This window comes from Borostomias antarcticus (genome assembly GCF_949987555.1).
Source record: "Borostomias antarcticus genome assembly, chromosome: 4".
Taxonomy (NCBI): domain Eukaryota; kingdom Metazoa; phylum Chordata; class Actinopteri; order Stomiiformes; family Stomiidae; genus Borostomias; species Borostomias antarcticus.
Window position 1 is genome coordinate 17,836,898 of NC_140237.1, and position 8,894 is coordinate 17,845,791.

An 8,894-nucleotide genomic window follows, 5' to 3' on the forward strand; every position below is an offset into this window, starting at 1 on the left:
TCGCGATGTACAATGTGCGACAACTTATTTGTGTAGGCTACTTTCAGCTAAACACATCCATCATGGGGGCGGGGCGTGCGAGGGACGGCGCTCCGCCTTCACCGGGCTGACCTGGTGACGTCGCCAGACGCGGGGCGGGGACATGTGTTCATAAACAACTACAGTATCAAAACAATCTCACAACAGTAGGCTAGTTACACGAAAACTCTTCGCCGCCGACCTCTAATTATCCAAATTGAATTTGTTTTCATCTTCTTGGGTAAGAATGTTACAGTCTGCAGCTGTTATTCGTGCTTGATTGATTTGGGTCCGACTTCCACCTCGTACCTTTGCACTTGTCAACATTTAACTGTTGTCTATCTTGCAATTGTTACCATTGCGCCAGAAATAGCATACACTGAATATTGCATTCTTACTGCAGACTGCTGTATTGGTCAGCCCGTCCGCTCACTTGAGGCTTGGCAGACTGGGAGGCTTGGCAGACTGGGATGTTTAAGTACATTACTGACTGACTGACTCAGTCAGACCGGGACAAGCAGATGGATATGCTATAGGCTAATATTTTATTCACTCTAGTTTGACTTATTTTACACACACACTAGTCTACACTGGATAGGACGACTCTTCAGATATAGCCTACGTGTGTATCAGGTTATGGTGTAGATACAAGTGTGTCGATGAGTTTAGGATACAGTTCTGTTCACAAACTGGATGTTGAGTGATGTTTTTCTTGTTATGGTGGAGAGAAGGTGTGGCACTGGTGAGAATGCCTGTCGTTAGTTTAATTTTAGGCTCTATACGTCTATACCGCGGGACGACGGTTACATTTCAGTATGTGGAACCACCAGCAAACAAACTTGAGGTACAAAATTAGCTTGCAAATCTGTCAGGTCTGAAGGGACAAGTCTACAAGCCAATATGGCTTCCGAGAGACGTGTTTTTCAGTGTGCAGCTGCAGCCAGGGTCATCAGTACAGAAGGTCACCACGCTCTGGTTCCTGGACTGACGTAGCCTAGCTGGAACATAGCAGGGTTGGGCTTAGGTCATTTCAACTGAGGGAGTGATTTGAAACTCCAAAAGCGTTTCTATTGTGGGATTTCAGATAAAATCCTGAATTGATTGAGGCGAAACGGCCCTAATATTGACTGAGAAAGGAAGGCAGAGGTGGCCTGGGCGTGTTTAGACATAGGCCGTGTATGAAAGTGGGCTTGGCCAAGTGATAGGCAATGGTAATGGCATTGAAAAAGTATCATGCTATCTCAATAACATCCTCAAGGTGGCGACAGAACACCCTGTTGTCTTTGTCTCTCCAGGCTTCCGAGGGAGAGGCAACATGATGATTGGGAAGATTCTGACTCATCTCCTTGGAAACACAGATGAGGATGTCGATGCCAACTCCAATGATGTTGATGACACCTGTGAGGACTTTGTGGAGTTTGAGGAGGGAGGATGGATCCTCGTCAGTATGCAAGGTAACCCCTGATCTCGCTGCCTCTTTCTTTCTCACTGTCTCACAGAGCTGGTCTCTCAGATGCTGATCTCTGAGATGCTGGTCTCTCAGACACAGTAAAGCATACCCCTCCTACTCTTAGACTAAAAACTGTTAAATGGTAAATGGACTGCACTTAAATAGTGCTTATCCAAAGCGCTTCACACACCAATGGTGGCAGCTGCCATGCAAGGTTTGGCAGCTGCAAAAGATGCACAATTTAGGGTTCAGTGTCTTGCCCAAGGACACTTCGGCAGGAGGAGCCGGGATTTGAACCGCCAACCCTACGATCATTGGATAATCCGCTCTACCTCCTGAGCCACAGCCACCCCTGTTTCATGGAGATTCTCTCTAGAACTTTCCGCTGACAACTCATTGTGTTTTGACCTGTGGTCTCTGTGTTATTGTGTGTTCTGACCATATAGACTACATGCTTAGAAAACTGGTATGATCAGTATTTACTGATGGCTCTATGGTTGTCGTTCAAAGAGAACCTTCCTGTAGACCTGCCAGAGGAGGGCACTCTAGAGAACCTGCTGATTGAGCACCCCAGCATGTCCGTGTACCAGATGAGACCAGTCAACCAGGAAGAGGACCAGGAGTCAGAGGAAGTAGACTCTCCCAGGTTAGTTCTCACTCAAGCCCACATTAGGCTGGCCCCAACGCTTCCACATTTGTTCAAGTACAAGTATCAGAGTAGCTCTTTATTATCTTTCATTATGCTTCTATTGTTCTATTGTGTATTTTTTGTATTGATTGAAATGGAAAGCACTTTGGTCAACTCTTGTTGTTTTAAATGTGCTCTATAAATAAAGTTGGATTGGATTGGAAGAAGGGTCTCTTTAGGAGGCAGAGGTGGGGCATGGGTACAGGCTGCCGCTGGCACTCATTAACTCGGCTAGACACACACACACAACATGAAGTTATTATCAAGCTAGGAAGTGGAATATAGCTGCTATCTGGCCGTTCATCTCTCTCCTCTGGGACTCTGACCTCTGACCCCCACCCCTGGACGTAGGTTTGTTCCGGTCCACAAGCATGTCTCCTGGGGGCTGGGCGTCTGGGGCGCCCCTCTGCCCTACCACCTCCCCCTGCTGACCCCCACAGACCGCAGGAGGCTGACCAGGAGCGCCCTCCACAGGCAGAACCTGGTCAAGACTCGCTTCTGCCCGGCAGAGAGACGCTACGGCCACTTCAAACAGCCCTGCCAGCGCCTGTTCAACTACTGAGAGATCACGCTGTTTCATCCAGGTCTAATATTGTATTTTTAGTTTGCTATTCTTGCACTTTGCCTTCAGCACTAGATGCTCTTAGTCACTTGTTTTAGAAAGGAGATGCACTTCTGGCAAGTAGTAGAACATTGGCTTTTCCTACGTTAAATGCAATTATTGTTAGTCAAGTCAAGTCAACTTTATTTTTGGATAAAAGCGTCTGCTATATGACTGTAATGTAAATGTAATTCTATCTACTGAGCTTACTACAGTATAGATGACCTGGAATGCAGCTGTCTGAAGCCACTGGAAACACTGAACCTTGACCTTTAACTATTCTCTCCAACCTGATCAGTGTGACAACTCCCAACAGGGAGAAGCCTGTGATATGCAGTAACATAGTCATGAGTATAGTAGTAACATAGTCATGAGTATAGTAGTAACATAGTCATGAGTATAGTAGTAACATAGTCATGAGTACCCTTTTAAGTTTAACATGTTTGAGTTATAAATAGCCTTGAGGGATTATTGAAGATTGTGTGTGTAGGAAATAAAAAGAGTTTGTAGCAGTTTGTCACAAAAAATGCAATAACTGTGTGTATGAGGTGGAATTGGTTAATTACACATTTTGAACATATTTGTCAGCTGTATACATTGTACCATGTTTTAGATTTACATTTTTTACAATGTATGTCTCAGATTTGATATGTTGTTGTGAAGATATCTGAAGTTTACTTGCTCACTTTGTGGCCCCACTTGAGGAAACAGTCATTTCTAGGTGGACATTTTTTTGGAAACTAATTTTGTAATCTTAAGATGAGGTCTCATGATAGAGTAAAAACATTTAATGCTGGAAAATATCAAACCATCACTGATGATACTGTTTTGTACCGAGTATACTCTCTTTATAACCTCCGTCTTTTACTGGTGTGTTCTGAGCTTTGCTGTACTGATTGATACAGGCCTTTGATATAAGCCCTGTTCTAAGTTCCAAATAAGTCATGTTGTAAATACAACCATTGTTTTTGTATCTCATATATTTATAAAAGACAAGAAAAAAATATACAATAAAACTGTTTTGCTAAATTGTTATTATTGTCAAAATAACAAGGCATCACTTTTTCAATTATGACATATTCCACATAATGTCAATTCAATATCAAGCAAGCAATAATTAATTGTATTGATTGTTATTATGCTGACATGCTATTAATATTAGTCTTGATATAAGGAGTAAAAACCACAAGCTAAGCATTTTGCTGTCCTTCAGAGTCGCAGTTCTTGCATCTTTCCCATGAATCTCTGCACCCTCTCCAGGTCGACGCCATTGGCCCAGTACCCACCTCTCTTGAAATGGGAGCCAATGATCATTGCGCTTGCATCCAGGTACTGCTCCACATTGTCATAGGTTACCCCTGAGCCAATCAGGATTGGAATTTTTACAGACTGGGCAACATCTGCAAAACAGAAAAGAGATAATTGTTATGCACACATGATTGGTTATATGATGTATTGAAATTATTCAGTGATTCTACTTAGCGATACGGTAGCTAGGTAGAATCCTCTGATTCCAGAAATGAGCGAAAAAGAGAGGGAGAGAGACAGACAGAGAGAAGGGGGGTGAGAGACCTAGGCACTGGCAGCTGCACCCGGCCATCTGACGAACCCCAGACCCCTGGACCCGGCCCAAGTCCCAAGCCCCTGGACCAACAGCCCAAGCCCACTGAAGCTGTGCTGGGACCGAGCAGGCAGACCTCCAAACTAGGCAGCAGGGTTGGGTGACATTCAGTCTGGCCTGGCTTGTGTGTGTGTGTGTGTGTGTGTGTGTTTACGGCCGTATGTGAGCGGGTGCTAGCCATCTGGAAACTGAACTTAAAAATAGCAGCCGGTGTTAGTGCTAGTGTCTATATTAGCCAGGCAGGAGCAGGATGTGTGGCCAGGCCGGAGCAGCCAGCCCAGAGCCAGAGGGACCAGAGGCCTGCTCTCCCCAGACGAGGCTGCTCTTTCTGAGAGAACAAGGCCAGTAGCCAGCCTCCCCGCCACGAGGACAGCCTCACCTCCAGGCCTCGTCACAAACTGAAGCCAGGGACTGATAAAGTGTGGAGTAGTAGGGAGCTAGAATGTGCGATAGAATATTATTCGGTGGTTATGGTATATGACAAAGTTAATGTATCATTGTTAGGTGGTGTGAGACAGTAGAGTCGTTGAGAGAGAAAGAGTGTGTCTGTATGTATATTTTTGTTAAGAGTACATGGTGGTTGATATATCTTTGTATCTGTCTGTCACTCTGTCTGTCTATGCAAAAGCATGTGCTTGGCATAACTGAAATAAGCTAGTCTTGAGTGTCTGCTGACCTCTGCTCTCAATGTAAACTGACAGCCACCAACACTGCCGCTCCCCTAAAACTAACAGACCTCTGAGAGGTGTGAGGGGAAGGCCTCAGGTGTTCAGAGAAGGGAGTAAATACAACCACACTTTATATGTTGACAAGATTAACTGCATCTCTGCTGATATGCAACAACTACTGTAGTTAGGGTTTGGTTGGTTGGAGGATAGTCAGTTCATGTTTGGTCATGGTTAATCGAGCGCCTAGAGATCTATAGGTGGGCCTTCAAAATAAAGCCATTGTCAAAATGGCAATGATAAACAAAAGCTATCACAATGCAAAGAGGAATTACAAAGACTCCACTGAACACAAATTTGTCAATAATGAATAGCTGTCTGTCAGGGATTACAGTCTACCACAGACAAAGAAGTAAAAAGACAAACGGACAAACCCTGCCCTCGTTGACGCCAAACTGCCAGCACAATTACAAGTGTTCTACACCAGATTCGAATCACAAAGGATCCCCCATCCACCCCAAACATCACTTCTCGCCCTTCCACTTCTCACCTCCCCGGTCCCCTCAGCCAACCCCCGACCCCACCCCTCTCCCCCTCAGCCAACCCCAAACCTGCCCCTCTCCCCCTCAGCCAACCCCAAACCTGCCCCTCTCCCCCTACACTCACCGCTTCACTTTCCGTTTCTGAGTGAGAGGTCCAGTCCCTCTTCAAAAGACTAAACCCCCGCAAAGCTCAAGTTTGTCCACATGTATGGGCTGGCTGGACGTCCTCACCAAGAGGAGGCGACACGTCTGACCGTCCCTCACCTGCATGTCTGACAGTCCCTCATCTGCACGTCAGACCAGACCCTCACCTGTCCGGACCCTCACCTGCACGTCTGACCAGACCCTCACCTGACCGTCCCTCACCTGCATGTCTGACCATGTCTGACCGGACCCTCACCTGCATGTCTGACCAGACCCTCACCTGACCGGACCGGATTTTTAAAAGACTGTCATCTGACACCCTCTCACATCTAAAGACTTTTAAAAGAGTTTTAAGTCACAGACTAGGATTCTGCAAATCGCCTATTGGTTGCTGATAATAGTCACGTCATTGAACCATTACGTGACAAGATGTGACAAAGGCAGGCCAGAATCGGGTTTTAAGACCACCTGACACCTAACGACTGTGATCACGGGAGCGCGCAGCAACTCCAGCAAGACTCTCAAGATTTTATTTCGACTTTGGAATTTTGTCTGAGACTTTGAAATCGGGGGGAAAGTCGGTAGGTGTAATTCCGCCATAAGCTGCACGAAGAAAATCAAGTAAAATGACTAATACATGATGTAATGTACATTTGTCGAAGAAACGTGATTGAGATTCTGAAGTGTGAGACCTCATAGCCTCTTTCCCAGGTTAGACCTCATAGCCTCTTTCCCAGGTTAGACCTCATAGCCTCTTTCCCAGGTTAGACCTCATAGCCTCTTTCCCAGGTTAGACCTCATAGCCTCTTTCCCAGGTTAGACCTCATAGCCTCTTTCCCAGGTTAGACCTCAGATAGCCTCTTTCCCAGGTTAGACCTCATAGCCTCTTTCCCAGGTTAGACCTCATAGCCTCTTTCCCAGGCTGCCTGCTCTAGCGGTTCGGTCCATCTACCTCTGAGTTCTGTGGGGTCAGCCTGCCGCCCGGTGGAGGTGCCCGTTAAGATGAGGCCGTCCGAGAGGAAGAACTCCGCAGCTCTGGCCGTCTCCACCACACTCACATCTGATGTCAGGGCATGGGAGCTGGACACACACACACACACGCACACACACATAGTATTTGACATGTAACAAACACAGCATATAACATAAGTTTTAACATGACATTCTTTAATATTGATTAATGACACACCTGTGACTGACAGCCGAGATGACAGCTCACCTATGTTTCTTCTTGATGTCAGTGAAGATCTGCACATGCTCAGCTCCTATCTGCCTGCGGTATCGTAGCAGGTCACCAGCGCAGGCGTCCAGAAGACCTTCGTCCGCCACATGGGAGAAGACGAACCCCTCGGCCCTGATGAAATCCACACCTGGAACACACATTTATGCTCTATGGGCTATATACACAACTCCAGTACTTCCTGAAACTAGACATGCTTCTCTATTTCCTGTCTTACACTATTGGATGAAATGGTTATTCAGGTGTGCCTGACTGCAGCACAATGATCAGGCACACCTGAATAATCACCTCATCCAATAGTGTAGGACAGGAAATAGAGAAGCATGCCTAATTTCAGGAAGCACTGGAGTTGTGCATATAGCCTATTATCATATTTAAACTTCCATTAAAGGTACAATCAGAGGCCGGGAGAGGCTGTGTGAACCTGAGGCCAGGGCGACGGCCAGAGCAGGCTGGTTGGCTGCAGACAGGATCTGGACGCCCAGAGGCAGGCGGGGACAGACGGCCCGCACGGCGCCGCACACTGCCGTCATGGAGGCACACACCTCCGGGCCCACGGAGAAGGAGTAGGGGACGTCATGCATGTTCTCCACGATCAACCCGTCCTGTTATCAGCACAGGTATTAAAGAGTAGCCGAGCTGGGGAAACACATCTACAGGAGGCCTTGACAGGCAGTGTTAACAAACATGTTCTGATGCTATTGTGTTTACTCATAAAACTAACAAGAATAAGAAGGTTATAGGTACATTGTATGTCCCTAATATACTTACAATCCCTGCATTGTGGTAGATCTCTGCTTCTCTGCATGCCTCCTCTACAATCTGAGGAATGGCCATGCTGCTCAGAGGGGTACCTGTGACACACATAATCTGGATTGAAAGTAAATATAAATAAACAAACATGCGCTTCTCTGAGTAATTCCTACCTGGCAAGGCTTGGACGTGGATCATTCCAATGACCACTGATTTAAGACGTCCAAATAGATCCAAAAACTTCATTTTTGTTGTAGTAAAAAAAAAAAGATCTAGGTCGGTCTGGTAACTTCAACTTGATCACGTGACTGGTCAAAGTTTACATTTTTGTTTGCAGGATGTTTCTCAATGTTTCTTTTATTTTGTTTCATTTATTTTGTGAATGTTTTGGAGCAGACCATATCAATAATCACATCATCTCATAATGCGTGATCAGTAAGCCTACAAAACAGTAAGTAAAAGCCAATGACAAAAATGTTATCCGATCTCCTTTGACCAGGAAACAGAACGATTTAAATCGTGCTAACCATCAGGATGGTTACGAGGCCTAATAATTGTATGTCTATTTCACTACAGTTCTGTGAAATATATGTGACTGAATACCTAAAATGTCTGACAAAGTGTGTGTAGCCACTGTACATGAGAGGAAACGGATTTAGGTGACGGGAACTGGTATGCATACAGCCCACAACTTCTGCCGCAAGGGCGCGCCGCCAGCATTCTCACTAGTTTGAACTCGAAAACAAGTTTCCGTCTTGAATCACAGAAGATGACAGTGCTCTCATTCGATTATTAAGTGAAGACGCTTCTCAGTTTTCCACATCTTCCTCATGATACCGGGGAGTCCTCTGAGTCGCAGAGAACTGCTCCTCTTTGTTTACATCTGTCATCCTAGCCACGCGGTACTTCCAACACTTCCGTCTATAGCTCCGCCCCCCGACCTGTCAGTGAAGGACACGCCTCCTTTTTACCGGCAAAACCCAACATTTGTTGTAGCGCGCTAAAGTCTGCTTCACACTCTCAGCTCCATCGCGATAGCAGGCCGACAATCCCTATTTCTTGGACCGTCAAAGTCGTCGACTTTGTTTCGAGTCATATTGCTCCAACTATCGGGTTGCTGTGTAGGTTTGGTCGTTTTTAAATCACCCGCTCTGACGTCCGCTGCTCTGAGC

The 8,894-nt window shown here is 46.0% G+C and overlaps 2 protein-coding genes across 3 annotated transcripts; one reads left to right on the forward strand and one right to left on the reverse strand.

Annotated features, from left to right (window-relative positions):
- The first annotated feature begins 177 nt into the window (after window positions 1-177).
- LOC311308310 (tumor protein p53-inducible nuclear protein 1) lies at window positions 178-3,736 on the forward strand. Its single transcript, XM_084437272.1, has 4 exons — window positions 178-259; window positions 1,314-1,472; window positions 1,979-2,114; window positions 2,508-3,736. Exons 2-4 carry the CDS (start codon window positions 1,334-1,336, stop codon window positions 2,716-2,718), a joined length of 486 nt encoding a protein of 161 aa, XP_084293398.1. The 5' UTR covers window positions 178-259; window positions 1,314-1,333; the 3' UTR covers window positions 2,719-3,736.
- A 181-nt stretch (window positions 3,737-3,917) lies between these two features.
- LOC311308309 (uncharacterized protein F13E9.13, mitochondrial) lies at window positions 3,918-7,993 on the reverse strand. Of its 2 annotated transcripts, none has more exons than XM_084437270.1 (6): window positions 7,896-7,993; window positions 7,741-7,823; window positions 7,394-7,574; window positions 6,949-7,099; window positions 6,682-6,809; window positions 3,918-4,157 (listed from the first exon to the last, which is right to left on the reverse strand). In XM_084437270.1, exons 1-6 carry the CDS (start codon window positions 7,966-7,968, stop codon window positions 3,967-3,969), a joined length of 807 nt encoding a protein of 268 aa, XP_084293396.1. In that variant the 5' UTR covers window positions 7,969-7,993; the 3' UTR covers window positions 3,918-3,966. The 2 variants fall into 2 exon arrangements, with proteins under 2 accessions (XP_084293396.1, XP_084293397.1); XM_084437271.1 differs by having other exon boundaries at window positions 7,741-7,839; window positions 7,896-7,973.
- Between the last annotated feature and the right edge of the window lie 901 nt (window positions 7,994-8,894).

What these genes read in the sequence shown, in the direction of transcription:
- LOC311308309 (XM_084437270.1), bottom strand. Translation starts at nt 7,968, where the DNA reads ATGAAGTTTTTGGATCTATTTGGACGTCTTAAATCAGTGGTCATTGGA. An exon ending in CCACGTCCAAGCCTTGCCAG is followed by an intron (nt 7,824 to 7,895) that starts GTAGGAATTACT and finishes TGTGTGTCACAG; the next exon opens with GTACCCCTCTGAGCAGCATG. An exon ending in TCTACCACAATGCAGGGATT is followed by an intron (nt 7,575 to 7,740) that starts GTAAGTATATTA and finishes TGCTGATAACAG; the next exon opens with GACGGGTTGATCGTGGAGAA.
- LOC311308310 (XM_084437272.1), top strand. Translation starts at nt 1,334, where the DNA reads ATGATGATTGGGAAGATTCTGACTCATCTCCTTGGAAACACAGATGAG. An exon ending in GATCCTCGTCAGTATGCAAG is followed by an intron (nt 1,473 to 1,978) that starts GTAACCCCTGAT and finishes TGTCGTTCAAAG; the next exon opens with AGAACCTTCCTGTAGACCTG. An exon ending in GAGGAAGTAGACTCTCCCAG is followed by an intron (nt 2,115 to 2,507) that starts GTTAGTTCTCAC and finishes CCCTGGACGTAG; the next exon opens with GTTTGTTCCGGTCCACAAGC.